The sequence below is a fragment of the Glycine max genome, chromosome 4, assembly GCF_000004515.6.
Source record: "Glycine max cultivar Williams 82 chromosome 4, Glycine_max_v4.0, whole genome shotgun sequence".
Lineage (NCBI taxonomy): Eukaryota > Viridiplantae > Streptophyta > Magnoliopsida > Fabales > Fabaceae > Glycine > Glycine max.
The window spans coordinates 3329083-3354933 of NC_016091.4; the positions used below are offsets into that span (position 1 = coordinate 3329083).

The 25851-nt window shown below is 32.6% G+C and overlaps 2 protein-coding genes across 2 annotated transcripts; both read left to right on the top strand.

Annotated features, from left to right (window-relative positions):
- The first annotated feature begins 7616 nt into the window (after window positions 1–7616).
- LOC100818770 (protein DCL homolog, chloroplastic) lies at window positions 7617–12086 on the top strand. Its single transcript, XM_003523561.5, has 3 exons — window positions 7617–8023; window positions 8100–8214; window positions 11634–12086. Exons 1-3 carry the CDS (start codon window positions 7698–7700, stop codon window positions 11802–11804), a joined length of 612 nt encoding a protein of 203 aa, XP_003523609.1. The 5' UTR covers window positions 7617–7697; the 3' UTR covers window positions 11805–12086.
- An 8422-nt stretch (window positions 12087–20508) lies between these two features.
- Window positions 20509–22414, top strand: LOC100811122 (cyclin-D3-1). Its single transcript, XM_003523922.5, has 4 exons — window positions 20509–21255; window positions 21336–21537; window positions 21637–21767; window positions 21872–22414. Exons 1-4 carry the CDS (start codon window positions 20752–20754, stop codon window positions 22082–22084), a joined length of 1050 nt encoding a protein of 349 aa, XP_003523970.1. The 5' UTR covers window positions 20509–20751; the 3' UTR covers window positions 22085–22414.
- Window positions 22415–25851: the final 3437 nt, after the last annotated feature.

The window sequence follows — 25851 nt, forward strand, 5'->3', positions numbered from 1 at the left end:
CCCAAATGACACAATATAAGTTTTCGTAAACTCTTGTTGCATCCCTCCTCAACTTCAACGAGTACTGCGTCAGGGCAATTAGGGGTCCTCACGAGATGAAGAATTTCTAAATTCGAAAATTTTGAAATAGCTATCAAACCAAAATCGCTAATTTTGACGCTATCGAGGTGGTGGACTTCCACCAAGCTCGTAACATTTTGTATCGCCAACGAATGAAAAAACCTATCCCAGCTGTACTCCGCAGCGAAGCACTGAACAATCTTCAAGATAGTCAAATTCTTTGCGTGAATTGAAGAATAGGAATGAACAAATCCAGCTCTGTCGGTTGTGACATGAGAATGCTCCATGGAGAGTTCTTCTAGAGCGCCGAAATGATGTATGAGGGCGTCAACGATGTTGGGTCCAAAAAATACAAGATCTACAAGAGAACTTTAAACCCTTGCAACTCTTGGCTAAGACCTCCAAGGGATCGTATGTGAGATAGCGGCACTCGCGCATTTCGAGGCAGGTGAGATTAGGGCAGTGTGTTGCAAGGAGGACCAGAATTTCGTTCGTGAGGATAGGACATTTGAGAGAAGGTTGGTGAGAGAATCGAAGCGAGCGAAAAGAGATGAAAAACTAAAGCATCTGGGAGAGAACTCAGGAAAGGTGAGGTAGAGAGGGTGATGGGTCTGTCCTTCAATCCAACGGTGACATACGAGGGAGGGAGCAGTTATTGCGGTCGTCGGCGGTGGGAAGTAACCGGAAAATGGAACCCAAGCACTCGTCGGGGATGTTGTCAACAGTTGCTGTCACGTCCATTCCGGGGGGTTATGTTTTAATGCAATTTAGGGCTAAGATATATGAGGGTTTGGGGCAATTAGGAAACAATCCTCCATGTGCGTGCTACTCTTATGTTCCCTAACTTTGATTTTATGGGGAGGAATTTTATATATCACCGGTCTTTTGTCCATGCAGCTCATACTCCTATTTCAATATTACCAACTAATATGCAAAATTCAATAACGATGATTATTTGTATGTATGATAATAATGTTGATATATGTTTAAAAAAAAGAAACAAAAAGTAAATATACAAACAAATTTAATGTTATCGTACATTGTTGGATAGTATTATTGTAACAATGAAACTCTACGATAAAGAGAGATAAATGAGTTAATTAGATTTTTGAATACAATTATTGATTATTTAATAATCAGAAATATGATAATAGACCATATCCAACAATAATAACTTGATAAGTAGACATTTAATAATAATAATAGTCAGGTAAATATGCGATATTTTATTCTATTTCTTTTTTTATAGTCTCTACAGCTAGTGATATTTGGTAAAATAAAAAGAAAGAAAGATGATATAGTTTTTTTTCAAACAAAATATTTTATTTTAAGATTAAGGCACTTTTTATTGTTTTTTATTTATGAAAAACTGATATTTTAATAATGTATAATGTTTATAATAAATTTTTATTATAAATAAATGTTTTTTAATATAAATGTTAGTTTATATTAACATATATTCTATATTGTGATACAAATTTATTTTTAGTTATTTTTTCATATTAATTATCAATAAAAAATCATGCTCAATAATAAGATTAAAATAATTCTAAAAAATAATTGACTCAATTTGGTAAAATGTTTTAAAAGAGTCTTACTTTGATAAATTGTTTGAATCTAGATTGTATACATACACTAAAATTGTTTGAAAACGAATTGAAAGCTGGTAATGCAATTTTCATCATGAGTTAGGTGAGAATTTGCTAGCTATGATGCTATATGGTATTTTATTTACAAAGATCTTTTCTTAAAAAAACAACTTACTAAGATAATGACATTAATTTTTAAAAAACAAAATATTTTATTTGAACTAACATGTGACATGATTAATAGAAAATTTTTGTCCCTTCAACTTGAGTTTCATCTCTATCTCATGTATATATAAAAATATCTATTAAGAGGCATCAACTTCTTAAATAAACTTCAGTATGAATATTAATCTTTGCTGTCAAAGCAGATAATATTATATTTGAAGATGATTTTGCTTATAGGAATTATTTTTGAAAAAGAAAATTAATTTATTATTAATTAAATGAGATATTTGTTAAATAATTTCACTTAACTTTAAGTAATTTATTTAAGCCCGAGTTAGTGATACCTCAAGGGAAATACTCAATTGATTGATTAATATGCATATATTGTTTTAAACCCTATAGTACCTTACTCCAATCCTCGAATAAGAAAGAAAAGAAAATGATGTGTTGATTTCACACACCTAATTCATTTGGTTGAGGAATATGATAATTTGATCAAGTAATATTTTTTCTCTTCCATAAAAAGAAAAGTAATATTTCTCCTCAAACTAAATAAATAACAAAAAAGTGTCAAGTAAACACCAAATATATCCTAACTAATATTAATATTCTCTTCGGATAAATTTGATTGATTTTTAAGGTTAATGCATACAATAATTGAGAAATAAATCATACAGTATTTATATTATTAAATAAGTATATTATATATATATAAGAAAATAATTAGTAATCATACATCAATAATTCTTGGAAAAAAAATTACAGCATCCATAATTTTGATCCGAAAGAATCACGATCTAACCTAATATTTGGAGCATATTAACAAATATTAAGCAAACACCTAACATAAGTTAAGGAGATGTAGTAAATGGGTATATGAATTATTAAAAAAAATTGATATTTTCTTTAATTTTTATGTCCGTGAATCGGCTCCTACAAGGCTCTGTACGGCGCTTGCAAGTTACATGTGCTAAACGGCGGCGGTAGAGCACGTACTCATCCCGATCAGTGACCCCTTTACACTTGAAAACCTTCACTCTTAGCAGCCAACGTCTCCATGTCACGATCAGAAACACGGGGGCAACCCTCGACGTGGAGTTCCTTCAACGCCACACATTTTCCCGCAATGCAGCGTATCTCAGTGTCGCCAAACTTATTGCTTCCCCACAACCCCAAATGCTTTAGACTCTGGCAATTGGATACCAAAATTTCCAAATTCGCTTTGCTTGGATTCATACCAATGAGAACCAATTCTTGAAGATTAGCACAACACTTAGCAACTGCTCTCAAACCATTGTTACCTATTTTGTTGGGGCCCTTTTGAAGGGACTCTTCAATACCAAGTTTTCTTAAACTCTTGTTGCATCCCTCCGCAACTTCAACGAGCCCTGCGTCGGTGCACTTAGGGGTCTTCACGAGATGAAGAGTTTCTAAATTAGGAAATTTTGAAATTGCTTTCAAACCATTATCGCTAACTCCGAACCCATCGAGGCGAACTTCCAGCAAGCTCGTGACCTGGCTTGCCAACGAATGAAAAAACCTATCCCAGTACTCCTCAACAGAGGACTGAACAATCTTCACAGTAGTCAAATTCTTGGCGCGAATTAAAGGATAGAAATTTACAAATTCAGCTCCGTCGGTTTTGACACTTGAATGCTCCATGGAGAGTTCTTCCAGAGAACTGCAATGATGTATGAGTGCGTCAATGGCGTTGAGTCCAAAAGTGCAAGATGTACAAGAGAACTTCTTTAAACGCTCGCAACTCCTGGCTAAGACCTCCAAGCCAACGTACGAGAGATTAGGGCAGAGGTCTGAAATGACGACTAGATTTCCATCGCACATGCTCATGAGATTAAGACATTGGAGAGTGAGTTCGGTAACGGAATCGAAACGAGTAAAAATAGATGCGAGGAATTTTGAGTAGGGAAGGGTGAGGCAGAGACGGTGATGGGTCTGTCCTTGAACCTTGAGGCAGCGGCGACAAACGAGGGAGAAGTTCTTGTGGTCGACAGGGGGAAATAACTGGAAAATAGAAGCCAAGCAGTTGTCGGGGATGTCGTCAATTCTGGTGATTATGTTGGAATATTGCAATTCTGGGTTAGATATATGAACCCTAGGGGATGGGACAAATAAGAAACGCGATACTCTCTCAGTATTGTCTTCTGTTCCTTGATCCTGATTCTGATTTAATAGGGGCTTTAAATTTAAAATTGCCAGTAAACGATGACTTGTTAACGCAAATTTCGTCCGTTAGCTGAAGATTAGCGATATCTTATCTTATTTGACGAAAATATTTTGCTTCTATCTCTTTATGCCCTTTGAAGACACTTACATTTTTTTTTTTTTAACATTTGAATTGAATTACTTTAACATAATCTGATATATATATATATATATATATTAGATTTTGAAACCCGTAGTATTTGTTTAAATTATATGTTTTTATATTCGTATCTACTATTTAGTTTATTTAAAAGAGAAAAAAATTATGCAAATACGCTAATTTTTTTTTAAAAACTATATACTTTTAATATTTGTATTTAGTATATTTTAAGATATATTTAGATTAGTGAGTTATTATTAGATTAAAAAAATGAATGATGAAGATAGAAAATATCTAATTAGACTTTATATAAGATTTATAATTTTTTATTCTTATAAATTTAGACCTAATTTAATGAATAATAAATATTCATTATGTATCTTAAATATAAAGAATTATTATTATTATTTGTATATTATTTATATATATTTAATTTAATTAATATTGTAGATTATGTACTATTTATTTTCCTATAAAATACATGTGAGGCTTTTGCATCAAATTTATTGTTATTTTTGAAAGTGTTATAGGGAGAAAATAATTATGAGACACAATTAAGTGAAACTACTATTTTTGTATTATTACTCTAAATACCATCCATCAATAATAATCTCTCCTCGTGTCAAGTTGAAAAAATAATATTATTATAAGTTTAAAATATAAAGTAAAAGTAAAATTAGTTATTAATTTTTTGCTGTTGAAATTGAGAGGATAAAAATGTATGTATTATTTATTTATTATAATTTAACAGAAAAGGAAAATATAAAAAAATATATGAAATAGTTAAACAATAATAACCAAAACATAAAATAACATAATAGTAAAATGATAAACAAAAAATAAATAAAAAATGTCGTAGGGTTACAAATGTGGAGGAAGCAGTATAAATAATAATAATAAAAAAATTAATGAGCAAATGAAAAGGTAAAGAATGAAGGAATGTACTTGTTAATTGACCATAAATCTTATGGAAAAATATAGAATATACAAGAGAGGATAAAGACACACCAACTTCATATTTTTCATTATGATAATAATAACGTTTTCAATTAAAATTAAAATATCCTGGAAAAAAGTTACAAAATTGTAATAAATTTTATATGTTATTCATCGATTTAAGTATTAAATAACTTATTCTTGGCCTTCTAAGTTAACGAAAATTAAGTATTATCGAAATGAATTAATAATGCTTCTAATATTTGATTTAGTGTTGATAATAACTGTTATGCATTTGACATTTATCTTTTTTATGATAAGGTTTTGTGATGTGAAAAAAAAGAAAGAAAAAAAATAAGAAATATTATTGGAATATTTAAAATTATAAGTGATTCATGTATGATTGTTATTTTTTTTATTGAAGATTTGATACATTTAAAATTGCGATAAAGTATGGTAAGTCGGTGATGCAAATTATCTCACATTCTATTTCTTTATAGTCCAAGTCTCTGAAGTTAATGATTCTTTTTTTCTTTTTCTTTGTTTCAAACAAAATATTTTATATTTGATGAAGATAAATAAACTTTTCTATTATTTCCTTAGTAGTGTACAAGTGTTATAATTAAAATTTCCAATAAATAAAATATTTATAATATATAAATACTCTTAATTATGATGATTTAAAAAAATTCATTTTTCTCCATTTGTTCGATAGCATACTCTCGCAGGCATTCATGTGTGTTAAGTATTTGAAGAAAGAACTTTGTGGTTTATATTTTTTTGTTAAGTTATGTTTGATAAAATTGACGTCAAAAATTTAATTGTGAGTTTGAAAATTATCTTATTAAATTATAAAAATTTAATAAAATTATTTATTGAAATAGCTAAAAAAATTTAAAATTATACAAATGAACATATTTAAGGAATGCTTTTAAACAAATTTTAATTTAGTTTTATTGATAAAAATTATTTTGCAGTATTTATAATTTTAGTATTAAATTAATTTTAAACACTTGAAACTTTTTATTTATAAAATATCCAAAAAAACAAAAAAATACATAAACTTATTATATATCACTATTAATAATATAAAATAAAAAACTAAAAATGAGAAAATTCTATCACATGTAAAAAAGTAAAAAAAAAACTAAAATTTTACCTTAAATAAAAAAAATAATGTAATAAATGTTAAAAACAAAAAGAAAAGAAATATATAAAATTAAAAATTAACAATTTAAAAATGTCTAACAAATGCTAAAAACTACAATAACAAAACTCGTTTAACAACTAAACTTTTTGGCTAATAAAAAAAATTAAAAATTAGATAACATACCCTTCCTCACACCGAAAAAACCCATAGCGTCTGCAGATTGCATGTATCCATCGGACTGAAACAGTTTGGCCAATATGGAAGCTAAGTCGCTATAGCTAATCGAGCTTTTTCCGCGCAACGCCAATCGGCCTATACTCCGGCATTTGAATGCCAACATTTCCAAACTCGCTTTGGTGCTGGGATTCAACCCATCGAGAACCAACTCCTGAAGGTTAGGACAACATTCAACAATGGCTATCAAAACTTTATCACCCATAAGGTTGGCCTCCCAACAATAGCTTCTACGGATACGAAGTTCTCTTAAAAGGTTGCAACCCTCCAAAACTGCAACAAGTCCTTCGTCACTGCACATGCCAATCATCTCAAGATGCAAAACTTCTAAGCTGGAACGTTTTGAAATCGCTTTTAAGATAGAAAAATCAACGCCCTCCAAATAAAGGGCTTTGAGCGATGACGACGTTACAAACCCATCCTCGTCGGCGTTGGCAATATTGGGGTTTGAGTTAAGATACTTGAGGCGGAGTTCTTCCAGAGAGACGCAATGATCCATGAATGCTTTCAAGCCTTTGTATGTGAAAATGCAAGACACGGCCGAAAACTTCTTCAAACCCTTGTGGTTCATGGCGAAATTCTCCAAGCAAGCGTCTGAGTGAATAGAAGAGTGGAGAGTGAAGAAGGTGAGATTAGGGCAGCAGCGGTGAGTAAGGAGGGTGAGAGCTTCGTCCCCAATGCTCTTACTAAGGGAATTTATTAGAGTGAGTTCGGTGAGGGAAGAAAAGCGAGAGAAAGTACATGGGATTGACAGTAGACCATCCGCGGTCAGGGACAGACGCTGATAGGTCTGTCCTTCGATCTTCAGCCAGCGGCTACATACGAGGGAGAACATCTTGCGCTCGCCGGGGGAAAATAACTGGAAAATACAACCCAAACACTCATCGGGAATCTCATCAATGCTTACTGCTTTCCCCATTCTGGGAATTCTCTTGGAATATTGCAATTCCGTATACAAATAGCCAAACATGATCCTCTCTAATTCTGATTTTTAAAATCAATTCACAGACACAAATTGAATTTAAATAAAGTAAATGATATGATATGATATGATAAAATATAAATAAATGATAAGATGTGATAAAAAAATAAAAAATATTGATATTTTTTGTTTGGATAGGAACCCGTTGTAGGTGGGCTTGCATAGGAACCCACTGTGTTTTGTGGTCCATTGAGTGTGACCCGTTACGAGATTATCAGCACCAATCAGCAAAGAACCCAACCCAACCCACCATAAACCATGGCCTCTCTTTTTCTTAGACAGGCTCTGCTCCTCCGCGTTTGCTTCCACAACTACCAACGCTTCACCGCCGGAGGCGTCGCCGCACGTCACCGGCTGTGGTGCAGCGCAGCCGCCAACCTACCGTCAGACGAAGCGGAGAAGAAAACAAACTCCGGCGGCATCAGCAACAGCTCCTTTGCACGGAAAGCTCAGTATCCTCCGTCAAGTGAAGCGCGGTGGGAGGACGACCCCGATTACCGCAAATGGAAGGACAAAGAAAAGGAGATTCTCAGCGACATTGAACCTATCGTTGTTCTCGCCAAGGATATTCTCCACTCACGAAGGTCACTTCTTAATTTCATAAAAAAAAAAATGTGAAGTGATTTTTTGTTTATTTATTCTATATTGCACACACTGCAGGTACATGGATGGAGCGCGATTGAATGAGGAGGACGAGAAGGCTATAGTTGAGAAGCTCCTTGCATACCATCCACATTCTGAAGATAAGATTGGGTGTGGCCTTGAATCCATTATGGTAAGCGCTTGCTCAATCTGAAAAGCGTTTTGTTGTTGCGTACGTCGTCGTTTAGTAATACCAACGCGGCTTTCTTTTTGCCCTGATCATGACATTAATTATATTGAGGGCTTTGCTATGGCTTATTTTATTAGTCTGCAACTTCTGACTGTGGTTGCCATAACTCCTAACTTACTAACACAAATACTTAAAACATTCTAATGATGCCATTTTGCTGTACCTAGATCATAATATTTGGAAAATGGCAAGATCATATGTTTCTCACTCCTTTCGAATTTAAATAAAACACCTTACCTGAATTTTAATTACATAAAACTTTTATTGGGATTTCTAACACTTTCATCAGGTTTAATGGCTTGATTTTCATCTACAACCATCTTGACTAGTTTTTTTATCCCCTTGGGAGGGGTGCAATTGTCTCAGACGCATGATATCAGTTTAAGCAAGGATGATCTGTTTGTATGCTATTTTGAGCTATATTCTGATTATAATATTGATATAAATTTCTACCCCTGCGATTGTGCTGCTAGGATTAGGTGAATTATGATGGATGGCTTACCTTTGTTATGAATTACTTTGAGTTCAAGAATGGTGCACCTAAAAATTTACCCATTCCATTTTTGTCGAATTAGATAGTGCTCGTAGCACTTCTGTCTTGTATTTATGCAGAAGAATTTATAACCAAAAAGAAAAGGGTGCCACTTTATTAGAGCTTAGTTTGAGACAATGGTTTTTGCAGTGAATAGTTAGAAATAAGAATCTGCACTGCTGTCTTTCTGCATAAAACCATGGTTTGCTCAACCACAAAGATTGAACATTGTCCACAATCCACTAGAAGGTCCTGGGTTCATGCTTTTTGGTTGCCTTTCATTGAAAGGTCATTTGTAAGTACCACTATAAGCCATCACTGAGTCATCTGACTTATCTTGACCTTTGAATAGGACCTATTCCCCTAAACTTGTTTTTTCTACCAAAAAAAAAACCTTGTATTTTGGCTCTTCATGTTAGTTTAGTACATTGTTCCTTTTATCATATATATATTTTCAGTCTAGGGCTAGTTGAGTTTTTTTTTTTTTTAACTAAGTTGGCATGATGGTGTAAATTTTGGCGGGATGATGAAACAGATTGGCGAAGTAAAAAATCCATCGGGGTACGCTTTGTTAGCAATGGAGGTGGTGTGTGAAGTAGGTTTCCAAGATATACTTTTAATTTGGTTATGTTGGCTAAAATAGGTTGCCGACTCTTCTGTTACCCAGATACTACTTACCACAATATTGAGACTTGAGAGCCAATTACTATTCCTTCAATTTACCCATGTTACTTATCACTTCTTCCAAACAGCTTCTAAATCAGTTCTTTGAACCCGTCCCATGGCTTCCAAATTCACCTTATCCTCACATATCTAATGAACCTTTAATCCACTTATTCTCTACCATTGATCTACTGCTAATCCAGACTCATTAAATCCAGACCCTTGGCCTTGATGTCTAGTGCCTGCCTTTAACAAACAACTACGACAAGTATACCAATCACCATAAGTAATATAATGATGAGTAGAGTATCATTTTCACGTAGATTTTTGAGTCAATTAGCATTTACTATCAAGCTATTGCAGGTTGAACTAACCATGAGGATTGGTGTTGATCTAACAGTACCAAAATAAAGAATAAAATGCGACAATGTAGTAGAATGAATGAAATGCGATGAAATTGCAAGAAACTAAGAAATACAATATGAAGTTAATGCTGTGAATAATTAAGTGGTTAGGCATTGGTATCCTTCTACCTTCACTTGATCCAATCTCATTATTCTTTGATTACATTCAATCCGCTCAATTATCATTTGAGATCACTAGAATAGGTAGAACCCTATTCCTTGGTGAAAACTATTCAATTAGAAACCTAATTTCTTAGGGGAAACTCAATTAAAGAGAGATATTAAGTTCAAGAACTCATAAGAATGCACACGGACTAGATTCTATTTCTTTATGTCTGAAACATATGATTCCTAATCCAGATCTAGCCTTATACCCAATTTTCATTGCAATACAAAGCTAAAACATCAATTTGGTGGTGATCAATCAAAGAAAAACATTTAAGAGCTAAAAGCTGAAATTAATAATAGAATTCTCAAACAATCGGTAGCTTATCCCTTAAATTCATGTAGAACAATTTGGTGAACCAACTTAAACGGCTGTTTCTTTTCTTATTCTCCATCACTAGGCCCAAAACTACAATATGCAAAATGCAAGTTGACTTCCTATTTGCAGCCTGTTGACAGGGTTAAGTTAGTAGTTTTTATGAATTAATGATACTATATATTTAGAATTTTAAATAGTTATACATTATATATGTCTTTTTGATAAATCTTCAGATTAATATACAATTTATGTTTGAAAGATGTTGGATTTAGTTGAGCTTCATTAGCCCCCTTTATGTACCCAAAAATAGTATTAGGCTAATAGGCTTTAATTGTACTATTGATCTTTTAGACATTTCCCCGATTTAACTGCAAAGTTTTGTCCTACTAGTTTTGTATCTTTGTTATTTAAGCGAATCTCATTAGCTTGTGGTGGCATTGAGCAATATCATTTCATTGTAAACAAAATCATTAAAAATGGAGTGCCACCAAATCAAATTTGATTTATTCCCTAGAAAAAAACTAGGTGTTTTCATGTAGCAAATTCAATGTCCCACCTCTGTCAAACTGACATAAGGCATAATTTTTCAGTTTTGGAGAGCAACAAAAGGAACTAAAACAAGGGTAAAAATCAAATTTTAGTGAAAACAAGAGGAACAAAAGTGTAATTAAGTCAAAATGTTAAAGATTAAAAAAGGTCTTCTATGCAATATGCAGTTCTGTCAGTTTTGTGCTTTTGTAAAGTGTTAAGGTTTTTCATTCTTTATTTCTTTCTGCTTCTTTTGCCAATGCTAACGTATTTTGAAGGAACAGTTATCTTCTATAGTTCTATTATCATCTATGTTACCACTCCAGTTAGATTAAATGTCCTTACCAATTGTGCCACTCATAGATACATTAAGTATATTTGTGCTGGATCATTATGAGTTTTTAGATATTCTCATATAGATTTAAGTAAAGGAATGTGATTGATTTGACAATCAGTTCTGAAGACCATTTCGCCTCTTTATCAATTAAAATTTGATAACTAAGGCCATTAATCCAATCAAATGTACTCAATTTAGAGAAGTCAAGTTAAATCCTTTTTTTTTTTTTTTAATTATCAACTTCTTTGTTTTTCAAATACATTTCCTATTTTATTAAAATTTACATTGACTGACCTCAAGACTGTTGAACTTAAGCCATTATTATTTGGATTTGCATGTCAATGATCTGCTCTGGTTACTCTCCATAGCAGACAGACAGTGCAGGATATGAATATGTGACTTATTTTCTTGTAGGTTGACCGTCATCCCCAATATCGACAATCAAGGTGTCTTTTTGTTGTAAGAACTGATGGTGGCTGGATTGATTTCTCCTATCAGAAGTGCCTTCGGGAATACATTAGAGATAAGTACCCTACTCATGCGGAAAGGTTTATTAGAGAACATTTTAAGCGTGGGAGTGGTTGATGTATATATAGTAGAATTTGTATACTTTGGTGTGCTGACTGCTTTTTACATCTGCTTTCCCCCCTTATTGTTCAGTGTCCTGCCTCCATTGTCAATGGTAGTGGATAATCATTGACTGGGATATCAAGCTTATTAGTTATTATGAAAGCTACACAGGAAATTATTGAAGTGAACTTCACTTTGTTGACTTGTAAATTGGTGGTTAGGTAACTGGTTGGCAGTAAGGAACAGAATCTTGTTGTTGATCCACCTCTAAAATATTATATAAGATATTTGCTAGAATTCAATGTTGTTTTATGGTCTTCGTATTTTTATTTTTTAATGTTGTATGGTTTTGCTGTTCAGCATTGAATTTTTAACCCCCTTAATTTTAGAAGGATGCTTTCACCTTGAATGTGGATTCATTGGACCCGAAGGCAATTTCTGTAAAATGAGGGGGAAGCCTGGGATTTTAGTTTGTAGTTTGTACCCATTCTGGATTATGGATTTTGATTGAGGTGTCCTGTGTCCAGCTATATTAGTCACGGGCAATTGAGGAGTAGTTGGGACCGGACATGTACGAGTCAAAGGGTCATGCTCAGCTAGGTTAAGTAGGACTCTGCACAAGTCAAAACGGAGAGAAACTATGTCTGGCCTACTTTTAGATTTTTTAGCTGAATATGTTTCTAAATCCCAATACAGAATCATCTTTCTTTATGTTGGTTTTGATAATAAGTCAAACACTGAAGAAACTCCCGTTATTGTAGCAGTATGTCATCAAGCCCCAAGTGTTAAGCATGATCTATTGTTTAAATTCCGGTAAAATTCATTTTAAAATCTTAACCACAAATTTTATATTAGAACTTCTGTCACGGTGAGAGGAATTTATTTGAGTAGTTTACCAAAGGAGCACTGAATTTAAACTTGGATCCTTTTTTTCTTTTTGCCATTTGAATCTTGAAGAACTTGGCCAACTTACTGTCTGGGAGAGGGGTTGGTTTCCTCTGGTGTATCCGATGAACGAACACAAAATAACTGCACGTGAGGGGTGAGAATTCCCAGCGTGTTTGATTCAGCGTCTTGGGCCCGTAAATCAGAAGCTATTAAGACCTGCTTCTTCGTATTTGACGAATCAGACGTGGAGAGAGAGTATCTGATTCACTTTAATTTATTGGCGTCCTCCATAATGCGAATTAGTAAATATCATTTAGAGTTCAAGAACAATGTAATGATTTAAAATAGAAAAAATAATCAGACACGACATATAAATCTTTATCATTTTTCCAATAAAGCATAGAACCAAAAAACTCGAAAGGGAAATTAGATTCTAACACAGAACAAGAATTTGAAACTTTAGCACCAATAATAGGAAATAACATAGCATTCCATAGCCCCTACGGTCTCCGATCAAACTACCAACCTCTTTGTCTCATAGCTTCTATTCTCCGAATAGCAATGAGAGAAAACAACTTGGTCGATTAATCTACTAAGGTCAGAGTGGTGGGCTCCAGTGAAGAGATGACTGGGTCTTTGGTGGATTTCACAATACCTAGATTTAAATATGCAAAATCACTAACACATTAATCAAATAGCAAAATAATGAGAGTAATAGTCGTCTGAAATATTTTCAAGAACCAATTCAAACATGAAAATTATGTCGGGTTTGGTCGAAATGATTGTGAACCATATACAGAGAAATAGTGTTAAATGTAGGAGGTTGAGAACACTGAAAAACGTTCAACGATTTGAGGGAATGTCGTCTGTACACTATAGTTGTTGAAGAAATTGCCTGTAAATATTGAACTTCTACTACTTTACAACCTTCATTGTACTCTCAGCTTCTTCATCCTAATCTTCTCCCGTTTTTTATTTAACTTAGAGCAGTAAATATTTTTATATTATCGTCTAATTATAAATCATTATATATCATAAGAATATTAACTTTATAATAATTATTTTAAAAATTATCTACAAAATTCAGTCAAAAGGCAAAAATTCCTAGTCCCTAAGAAAATGGTTAATTTAAGAGAAGAAAGAAATTTAGTTTTAATTTAATATTATTTGATAGTCCTTTATAAGTTTTGACACAGATGAAGATTACTACCAAGAGTAAAAAGTAAAAACTGTTCTAAGATCTGAGAGTGTAAATCAGCAAGGGAAGCATGGTTTCTTTGTCAGCACTTTTCTATTATATTTTGAGGTCTGTCATTAACTTTCCCACTAGTCAGCTATTATTACAGAAATTCAATACTTTAACCTATTTTTTTAAATATTTTTAATTTTGTTTTATATTTTCAATTAATTATAAATTATTCTAATTGTAAATTTTAAAATAATTATTATAAAATTAATCATTTTTAAATATATAATAATATATAATTAAATAGTAATAACAATAATCTTTGTATTGTCAATATATTTTAATCAGTTTATTTGTAACTTTTGTGTTACCATTTGCCAATACTTCTCATCTAAAATTTAATTTTACTTTTTGAAAAATATTTTTGATAATTTTTCATTTAAATTACATAATTTACACTTTATTTTCATTTTGTTTTTCATTTTCAAAACCTAAATTTTAAAAATAATGAAATTATTTCACGATTTATTATACAAATATTTATAAAAAAGGAATAAAACAAAAATACATTTTTATAATTGTAAGAAAAAAAATGAAAAACAATTTTTTTAAAAAAAATCAAACACTCTTGTCTCAGTTTAGATACCACATGGTTTCAGCACTTCAGCATCTATGATCGTATTTTCTTTTCTCCCTTAAGTAAAAAGGGACTCTCAAGACTAACAACATTTGTAAATTCGTATAAAAAATTAACTAGAGTAAACTACTATTTCAGTCTATGAAAGTGTATAGCATTATTGTATTTAATTATATTAATCTCTAAAACTAAAAAGAATTCAAATAAGTCTATGTGCAATCCGTCAATCACATTACTCCAAAGTTAAAAAAAAAAAAAAAAGGTGATTTAAGTGATGCTATTAACATAAAATTAGGGACCAAAATAGCATGTAAGTTTAGTGACTTAGATAACAAATAATAATTGAATTTTTGAAATCCTTAATTATATAGACTGATGTCACCACGCATAATATTTTCAGAAGAAAAAAAATGGTACTTTTACTCAGATTAGTTAATTATATTTAAATTTTAATGCCCAGGTGATGTGTGTGGACTGAAGCTTTAAACACAATCAATTAATGGCTTCGATGTGGTCATCATGCTCAGCAATAATAGCACCAAAAAAAATGGTCATTAGAGGACAATTTCTTTCTCTGATGGTTAGCTTATGACATAATGGAACCTTTTAGAGGGATTGTTCAAAACAGTGGAATAGAAATTTTGCATAAAGTTTCTACAAATTCATAAATGCAAGAGAAAAAGATGCAGCAAGAAAAACATTTATTTAAAGTGAAAAACCCCCTACTTGTAAGCTTAAGTGCTCAGTAGAGTAACATGACATTATATATATATATATATATATATATATATATATATATGATTATGACTGTGATGTTACCTACCAAAATCCTTCGTTTTCTTACCTGCTGCAGACTTATTATGATTAAGGTTGCCTTTGCGATTTAAATCAAGCAAATTGAGATGAAGGCATGAAGCTAATCAAATAAAGTTCTTTGATCTTAACAAAGTCCTTGTTTTAATCTTCGTTACACCTAATCAAAGCTAAAATTTCCCCTTTCAGCCAAAGATTTTTATCCATGTCCATTCTGCAATATATGTATTTGACAGAGTTGCAGTCTAAAGATAACGAAATAGGAATTGACTTATTTAATTAGAACACAAGACTTTCTGGGATTTCAGTTAGAAGTATAGAACTAATCCAAACACTTATACGATAACTAAATGGCAAAATTTTGATAGTTGTAACAAGACCATCCATTGACCAGTATAGCCAGTCAATTTGAATGTAATTCTAGTCGTTTATTATATCCAAGCATCATGGGACCAAGGTTTACAAAGTCCATGTTAGGCGGAGCTAAACTTTTGTCGTCATTGTGTATGACAATCTTCTATATTAATAATCAGCTCATTTTTGTTTCGTGGAAGAAAAGAGGTAAAAACTGCAGGAGAGAAAGGTCAACCCCTGGGCTCATGGTAGTTGTGTGCGGAAAACATTATCATTAAGCTCTGACTCTCTATTGCGGACCCCATCTTCAACCAGCTGGATCAAGATCCTTGTGGCCCATCACTCTTGTCACATTCTTTTTTTCTTCTTAGTACGGGTTAGGATCATGAGTTTAAGAATTCGGAGAATTCAATAAGTTTAAAGAATTATATTAATTATTTTTTATGGGTTAATTTTATTAATTTGTTATTTGATTCCCCAAAACTTTTACATTATAGTAATATTTAATAACTCTAACCATGCACAATTTACCTTTATTATGTGGAAATTGAGAATTTAAATTTTAAATATTTGTTTTAATAAAATAATACATAATAAATCTAGCACTTAAATGTTTTTGTCCAGAGCACTCATGTGCCTTAACTATAAGAAAATGGACTTGACAAATCAAACCTAAAGATTAATATTATTTTATTCTACAAGTCTAAATACTATTTTACAAAGATAATTTAAATAAAAAATAGTTTTAATGTTTTAGAAATATAAATCACATTTAGTATTTGCCATCACTTTTTTTTTTTAAAAAAATAACCATCTTTTATCTCAAATAAATAATCCTCTTTTTCTATTTTTCACTCTTTTCATACCATTTTACTTTCATTTGTTTTGTAAATGGAACGTATTGCTGGTCTTCTCTCTCATTCATGTTCTTTCATGCATATAGAAAAATTAAAGCTTATGATTAGTTTTCAATAGTTTTTTTTCCTTTAAAACATTATTCCCAATTTATCCTAAATTTGCAACAACTTTTTTTCTTCCGGCTTTAGTTTTTTTTGTATTTAAAAGAATTTTATTATTTTAAAATTATTTTTCAAAAAATTAATCCAAACAAAAAATATAAAAATATGATAAATTATTAAAATAATATAATTTTTATATTGTAAGTAAAAATATGAATCTCATAAAATTTTACGATTTATTTAACTTCTTTTTCATCTTCTTTTGTCTTTATCAAACAATCATTAGATACATTTTTTATAGTTATTCATTCTTAAAATTAATAATATTTTTAAAATAACGCATATAATAATCCAAAAAGACGCACGCGATGTTAAGATGTTCCATTTCCCTCGAATATGAATATGATCCTAAGCTTCAAAGGTAAAAGTAATGCAACAATGAATTGAACTAAAAGTACTATAACTGTATCGTGTGGATCATTTGCAAACAGAGCTGAAAGAGAAAGAAATGACGTGCAGCAAATATGAAAAACTTTCACCTAAAAAATGAAATGAAATATACAGTAAAAAATGAATTATCAAAAAACTGGTCTTCCTTTTTCATGTGAAACCATGTGAGTTTTCTTCCTGTAATATGTTTGTTATTTTTGGATAGCATTATTTTTATTTTATTTTTTAAGAAAATTTTCATTGAGTAATTTTTTTTAAAAGATGAAGTAAAATTGATATTTTATAATTGTTTAATTTATTTTTTTTACTCATTTAATCATTTTAATTTAAATATTTCATTTCTATCAAACAATTTTTTTAATTCTTTTTTTTTTATCTCATTTCATCTCTGTCTCAAACACATCCTAAGATAGAACGATAGCAGCATCTCTCTAGGTCTACTTGTACCATCTGTAGAAAGGGTTCATGAGTCCCAATAAAGGGGTCTTGCTCCTTTATTTTCCTGCTCCGCGATTGAAATGGAAAGAAATCACCATCAGCCACTCTCTGATCCTTCAGGGAGTGGACATGTCTGACTTTGACCAGTATAAAGCGCATGTCGCTGTTTTTGTCTTAGAAATTATATGTAGACTAGCACACTACTTTGCGGAGAAAGTTAGAATTAGAAAAAAGAAAACTCATAATAATGATCTTGTCATAACAAAATAAATACTTTTGCATAGCACAGCGTTAATCGCAAAAAATGTTCATTGCTTTGGCCAAAACGAATAACTAAAATTAATTAACTATACTTAAACAGTGACCAACTGGTGACATTTCGTACTATAGTTTGGTGCCCAAGAGTAAAGAGCAGTGAGAAAAAAAGGTTGCTTGTTGCGGTAGTGGTGTGCTGGAAACCACGAACTAGCTTCAACAATCCACAACCACCATCACTGCTTCTGTCTCACCTGCTTGCACTATGTGGATATAGCTATTAGCTACCCCTTTTTTGTTTGCATTTTTCTCTTTATCTGCCCCCCACTCCACCCAACTTCGTTCCTCGGAGATCGAGCCTACAAAAGGGGTAGTAGTAGAAGTAGAAGAATTTGAAAACAAAGATGCAAAAAAGAAAAGAATGGAAAAGAAAAGAGAGAAAGCAACATGTCATCACAGAAAAATTAACCCCCCCCCACACGCGTATGTCGCAATTAGTTATTTAAAGCTATAAGCAGAGGTACTAATTACTATAAACTATTAATAATTTTGACCTGCATGGCATGGCCAAGAGGGGAAATTTTTGAAGTAACTCGAAAGACATGCCTCTCTATCGTAGCTCTGATTCAGTCCTATTCCTACGGTCCGCTGCTCTGTTTGCAACCATTTATTGTAATGGGGCAATGGCTTGCAGAGACATCTCTTTATCGTACGTCAAAAAAAAAAAAACAAAGAACTGAGTTGTCCTTGCTTTGTGTTGCATATTAGTAGTAAATTATGTTGGGAAGTGTATACTTCCGTAATTGTCATATTGTGTTATAGTTTTCGGTCTCTGAACCACAGGGGAATGATGCTCCCGAATTGCAAATGAAATGAGATGAGAAATCTCACCGAAGGGCAAAGGGCTTGATTTATTTAAAGTCTCTTTCTATAATCTTCTTTGGGCTTCCGCAATAGAACCATGATGCAGACTCAACAGGATTGCATGCAGTGATGCAAAGAATTGAAGGAAATTATAGTTCACTTGCATTAGAGGCATCTTCGCATCTTACCAGCAGCAATACTAATATGTTGTGATATAATTAATAAATATTTTTTATTCTTAAGCATATGAGTAGGGATTCAAGCACACATTCATGTGAAAAAATATCAATTGAAAGAGGTCAAATCTCGAGTGAGGAACATCTTGATTAGAAAAGAAAAAAAAAAGTCTTGCAATAATTTTCAAGAAAAAAAAATTGAATGCACAAGTATACGATTATCATCTAAGAAATTAGATGACTAAACAATTATTTTTAAGATTATTGTTGTATTGAATCCCTACTTGTGCAAAAGTCTTGCAATTCAAATTTTTTTTAAGATTATTTTTGTATTGACTATTTTTCTTCCTAAAAACCTCTTAGTTAACTATCTCTCTTCAAAAAGAGAGATAACTAATTTTAAAAAAATTAAGGATATTTTAGAAAAAAAAACAATACACATTATTGACCAAATTTAATATGATTAACTGAATGAATAACTTTTTAAGCCATATGAATTACTTGAAATAACCTTATAAAGAAAAATAAATAAATTATTTAACACTTATAAGAAAAAGAAAAAATAGAGTTAAAAAGCATGATCTGGAAAAAAAATTGAAAAATTGTTTCTTTTATTTAGATAAACTGAAAAGGTAGAGAAATACTAAATTGTATTTAATATGTTTTTATTTACTCAAATTAAAAAAATATACTTTTGTGATTATTATTATTATTATTCTTTTTGAGTATTTTTAATATAGGATTTTTCTATTGTAATAATTTTAAAACATAAAATATTTTTAAAAATAATTGTTTTATATTTGTTAATATGACATTTAAAATCGACAGCAAGTTTATTTTCAAATGAACTTGAGAGAGGGAGAAACACTTTTTTCTTAGGCTTGAGGGGTCCTTTGCAGGAGAGATCCGGATTGCACAAATATAACTGCTGCAGAGAGTCTTCAATTCCGTTGGAAGAAAGAAAGAAAGTAACTGATCTGGGAATTATGAAATCTGTTAATTATTTGTCTTAACTTTGTTTAACTTCTTGATGAAGCAATAAGCATAGGACTGCAGTTCCGGTAAAATATTCTGCATGCATCACAGCCATTTTACAAAAATGTTTTTAATGTAAAATCGGTGCAGGACATGACCAGGACTTGTCAAACCTCACAAATCAGACATCAGAAACAAAGAGATAATTCAAACATGTTATTTTCACGTGTCTGCCACTGTCTTCGTGTTAATTCCCCCGCGCGCCACTTTCTATATTTTTCTCGTTTCTACTCTAAAATGAAATCATATACTAACATTTTAAATTTTTAATGTTTGACAGACTGTAATAAAATAAAACGATAATGAATTGAGATTAAATTTTAAAATCAAATTAAAGGATAAATGCAACAATTCTCTCTGAGTCTCTCTAGCTATAGATACATGCAACAATTTAGCGCATTATTTAGGTGATTAGTGTTTTTTATTTTTTAAAAACAATTTGTCAGCAATGGATGGGCATTAGGAAGAAAAGAAAGTACTGTTGAGTCTGATTGAATTGTACAGTTGTACCTCAACTACTACTACCCTTTAAACATTCCATAAATTAATTGATAGTTAACAGTATAGTAACACGATGTTTAACATGAAGGGGTGAAAGAAGGCGAAGAGGGGATCCATTAAATTGTAGGGTACAATTGTCACGTGTCGAGTAATGTGGTGCATGGCCCATGTTTCATCCGGGTCTGGGAGCTAGCGCGAGACACTCCCAAGAAAAAAAAGTAACATTTGGTTCGGTTTGGGAAACCCGAGAATAAATAACACGGTCTCGATTATTGTCACTGCTCAGTGGTCACTCACTCACCCCTTCCTTTCTAACTCCTCAAATTGTGTGTTCTGAGAATGGAAATGCCTCCTTCTCCATCGGGGCATTCCGCACTCTCCATCCCATAAAAGTCCCAGATCCAAGATGGCTTACCACCATCAAAAATCCCTTTTGGACACCCTATACTGCTCCGAAGAGCATTGGATAGGGGAAGGTGAATTTGACCAAGCAGAGGAGGAGTACGGTAACAGTAATAGCAATAGTAGCAGCACCTTAGTAAACAACTCCCCTGAGTCCTCCCCTCATTTGTTGCTCGAAAGCGACATGTTTTGGGACGAACAAGAGTTGGCATCGCTGTTGGAGAAAGAACAACACAACCCACTAAGCACTTGCTGTCTCCAAAGCAACCCTGCCTTGGAGGGTGCTCGCATAGAAGCCGTGGAGTGGATTCTCAAAGTAAACGCCCACTACTCCTTCTCTGCCCTCACCGCTGTTCTTGCTGTCAACTACTTTGACCGTTTTCTCTTCAGCTTCCGCTTTCAGAATGACATTAAGCCATGGATGACTCGGCTCGCTGCCGTCGCTTGCCTCTCCCTCGCTGCCAAAGTGGACGAGACACACGTTCCCTTTCTTATTGACCTTCAACAAGTATGTTTCTTTCTTTCTTTCTTCACTCTCTAATTTCAAAGATACCAAATCTTACCCAGCAACTATCTTGAATTGTGTAGGTGGAGGAGAGTAGATACTTGTTCGAAGCCAAGACGATTAAAAAGATGGAGATTTTGATCCTTTCCACTCTTGGATGGAAGATGAACCCTCCAACCTCTCTCTCTTTTCTTGATTACTTCACAAGAAGACTTGGATTGAAGGATCATCTCTTCTGGGAGTTCCTCACTAAGTCTGAAGGCGTTCTTCTCTCCCTCATTGGAGGTATTTTTGTTACATCTTTCATGCAATGTCAGTTTTCTTATTCATAATTATTGTTTTTAGATTTTAATTTGCTTTTCGTTTTGTTTTCCAACATTGCAGATTCGAGGTTCATGAGTTATCTACCTTCTGTGTTGGCAACTGCTACGATGATGCAAGTTCTGAAAAGCGTAGAGCCTAGTCTAGAAGCTGAATACAAGAGCCAGCTATTTGGTATTCTCAGAATCGACAAGGTTGATTGATGTTCTGTCTTTTAATATGGTTTTGAATTATGCAATAATGCGGTTAGTTGTTAAATCTGGAACTGATGTATGTATGTATGTATGTATGTGTACAGGAGAAGGTGAATTCGTGTTGCAAGCTGATGCTGGAATTGTGGTCAGAGTTCGAGGGGAAGCAATGCATGAAACGCAAGTTTGGAATAGGGTGGATTCCTGGAAGCCCAAACGGCGTGATGGATGTGTCGTTTAGCTGTGATAGTAGCTCCAATGACTCTTGGGTCTCTTCCTCACCGGAACCATTGTCAAAGAAGAGTAGGAGTGAAAAATAGCAGCTGCTTCTACCAAACCCTTCCAACTCAGTTTTTCTCCGTCGCCTTTAATTTAATTTCAACTACCCTCCCTTTCTTATGGAAAACATATATAGTCTTTTCCCCGCTTTAATAACAGCGTATCTTTCTTTTTTTTCTCCTTTTGACGAGCAAGTTAAATTGCCAACCATCTCTGCCTAGCACTACTTCCCCCCTTCCATTCATGAAAGCATTTATTAATGGAATTAGATTAGACTTGAGATGGCTGTAGGACTGGAAGCAGAGATAGTTGGCATTTTATGAGGAACAAATTTATAAAAATATATATTAAATAATAGTAGTATATGAGCATATCCCTGGACTAAAGTGTATTTATTGTCTTTTACTTTATCCCAATAAATCGACCGTGTATATATATATATATACATATATATATTAAGTTTTAATTTTTAAATCACTTTAATTTTCTTTTTCTTTTTACAATATCTTATGGCAACAAACATCGAATTTGTGAAAATAACTGAATTGGATTCTCGCCAAATATATATTTGGGGAGAGACAAGGAACATTATTAAGTGTAATTAAGCATGATTTGGTACATGCAAAAGAAAGATGGGGGGAGGGTAGAGAGAGTGAGCTGCCTATTTGGTTGAGCATGGGAGAGAAGAATTTTTTTTAAAGAACGGTGGGATTCATGTTGCCGATCTTCACCTACATACGAGAAGATTTGGCAGAAATTTGACATTTTACCTTATTGTTATTGTTTATATTAACTGTGCCAAAAAAACATATTAATCTTAAAAGGATATTTTCATAAATTCTATCTTTTTATTTTTCTTCAACCAAATCATCTTTATTTTTATCTATTTCTTTTCTCACCTATTCCCTTCTTTTTTTTCTTTTCCCACGACCAAGCATATCCTAAGTTCCGGACAAAATCAAACAGTGGGAATTCGAACTAAAAAACAATTGTTTAGAGGGAAAGCAAGCTAGGTGGGTTGTTTGTGCTAGCTGGATAACGTTGCAATGGAACATGCGGAAGGGAGAGAGTTGGGTTGAAAGATTTACGGGAATGAATTTTTGTTTTGCTTGTGAGGGGAGAAACATATTGTCGGCCACCGGCACATATTGAAATGAAGATATCAATGACTGATTATTTATTGGGGGGTTGACCTCGTTGGGGTGAGTCCAGTTTTCCTTTGTATTGCAATTATAGTAAAAAGTAATCATATAATGAGTTAGCCAGCTGTAATAGCATCCTTTTCCTTTTATGTTTCTATCACTTTTATTTTTATTTTTATTTCTATTTCTTTCGTGCTTGTTCAATTGTTCTCAAATTTCTAAATTTTCCCTTTTCCTCGTGTCTTTTTGTCATAGCAAAAGCCAAGGCGGACCCTTGTCTTCCCCATTGTAGTATTTGAGTAATCTTTGCATTGATGGATCTGCAGACAACTTCAAAATATTTTTAACGAAAATGTTGATTTCAGTATTTCAAAGTTAGAACAAATCAGCTTGACATTTTGAAAGATTTTCGGTAGGGTTAAGCAACAGATCAACTTCAAAAAGATTAGTTTGTCGGATCTTCTTATAGAGATCTCTACGTTGTGACATCTGAGGCAAATATTGTACTTAGCTTGTATGTATTGCTTATCTTTTTCTTATTTCATCAAATTAAAAAATAGAAAAAATAACAAGTATTTTATGTTGAGTGGGTCAATTAGCATTGGGCACTTATTGGTTTAACAGGCAAAAGAAACGAGAGGAAAAAAAAAAAAAAGCCGTGCCAATAATCTTTTGCTTTCACTACTTAGATAGAAAGCGTTTGTTGGGAGGTATGCAATGGATTTTGATTTTTGAAGCTCAAAGTGCAAAATTCGTTTCCATCCTTTCTCGGAAGCAGCGCAAAGTTTTATTGGCATTTCATCTCATCAAACAGGACCAAGTCAAATTCAATGAAGGCAAATCATCAAGCAGTTTGCTCAGATCTCAACCCTCCAAATTTTTTTTACCACAGTTACATATGTGCAAGAGAAGAAAAATTATGGTATTTTTATATCATTAAATCCACTAAATTCTACAAAGCCTTTACAGAAAATTATTGCATTTTCTTAAAAAATTGTTAATGATAATGCTTAAAGAATATAAAACCTAATGTCTACACATTTTCTAGTTGCAGCAGAGCAGCAACTTAAGAAAAAAAAAAGTATAATATAAACTGGCCGTCTTAATTTGAAACCTTGTTGGTTCATTTGGATCAGTTAGTGTACGAAAATATAAGACCATGACCATTTAAGTAGAAAATAAAATGCGATTAAAAAACAAGTCACTAGAGTTTAACAATTAATTGCCTTGCCCGGCAAAACAATTTTTTTGTGTAGTGGATCTTGCTTCTGTCTTGTTCATAACACGCAAAAGACACCCACGAAAGACCCTGCATGTGCCTTCCCTAATCAAAGGGGACCATTGCTTGACTTTATTCCCTTTCTCTATATATGTGCAGCTTTGAGTTTTTTTTTTTTTAAGAGGTTGAGTGTCGTGGTTGATATAATATTGAGAAGAAAACTAAAACATTAATTTCACCAAGAAAAATTGTGAGCACTTCTATAATGTTACATTGCATCACAATCCATGGGATAGGATCTTCTTATGTTAACGGCTAACATGACAATATCGCATTGCATTATGCTACTTTTTATAATCATAGTTTTATAGTGTATAAATATAATATATATAATTTATTTTTAAATTTCTTATTGATGGCAGCAAAAAAGAATGGAGATGGTTTTCAGAGCTAACGTCTTGTCTCTCGGTTCTATACACGGGAAAGGGTATAATTAACTTAAAAAGAAAGGACAAAACGTAAAAAAAATTATATATATATTGATATTGTTTTGCTGATAAACTAATTCTAAAATACAAATTATAATCGCCGTCATTACAGTGTGGGTTGATGTTGACGGTGTGGCATGATATCCAATTTCCTGTGGGGTGAGATTTAGTTCATTGCATGGAGAGATACAGACACTAAGGGCTTGTATGGGTCGCATATCTCACCTTATTTTGCCCGGCATCACAGTGAATTAGATTTTTTTGCCAAAACAAGTGTTACGTATAGTTTCTTGAAACATAATAGAGATTAAATTCAATATTAGTTTTAAAAACTGTTTGCTACCAAATCATGAAATAATTAAAGCAGAGTCTATTTGAGTAGTCCACTATGTAAATTTTTTTGCTATCTAAGACTGTAGAATGCAACAGCGCGTATTTCAACCCAAAAAGAAAAGGAGAGAAAAGACAATGATAGTCTCCTGTGGACTATTGGTGAAAGGAGGAACACGTAATTGGCTGCTTTTTTCTTTGTCTAATTTATTTGTGTACACTTGAATCTTTGAAATCGGCAAACAGGTGGTGCTAGGCAGCAGTGTTATGCTTTTGACCAGTTCAGGTTTATACTTCTATTATCGAGTGCTATTATATACTGTAAAAATTTATCAAATTAATTTCAATTAAAGAATATGTTACTATAAGGCTTTCAATTAAAGTTATAATTAGAACTTAAAAATTATTTTAGCTAATCTTCATTCCACTTGATCCACGAGTTAAGCACACTATCTGCACACCTAAACCAAATATATATAGGCAGTTCTACTTCTTGGTCAACTGTTGCGATTAAATATGGCTTTACACCCTCAAATTATTTGCACTAAGCAATCATCATAATCCCATGGTCAATCATAATCGACCTTTTACCTCTCCAATTGGACGGCCATGTTAGTGATTCGTATAAT

Bases quoted from the DNA above. Each gene is read 5' to 3' on its own strand.
- LOC100818770 (XM_003523561.5), top strand. From the start codon at position 7,698: ATGGCCTCTCTTTTTCTTAGACAGGCTCTGCTCCTCCGCGTTTGCTTC. The intron at 8,024-8,099 runs GTCACTTCTTAA...CACACACTGCAG, and splicing joins GATATTCTCCACTCACGAAG to GTACATGGATGGAGCGCGAT. The intron at 8,215-11,633 runs GTAAGCGCTTGC...ATTTTCTTGTAG, and splicing joins GTGGCCTTGAATCCATTATG to GTTGACCGTCATCCCCAATA.
- LOC100811122 (XM_003523922.5), top strand. From the start codon at position 20,752: ATGGCTTACCACCATCAAAAATCCCTTTTGGACACCCTATACTGCTCC. The intron at 21,256-21,335 runs GTATGTTTCTTT...TGAATTGTGTAG, and splicing joins TTCTTATTGACCTTCAACAA to GTGGAGGAGAGTAGATACTT. The intron at 21,768-21,871 runs GTTGATTGATGT...GTATGTGTACAG, and splicing joins GTATTCTCAGAATCGACAAG to GAGAAGGTGAATTCGTGTTG.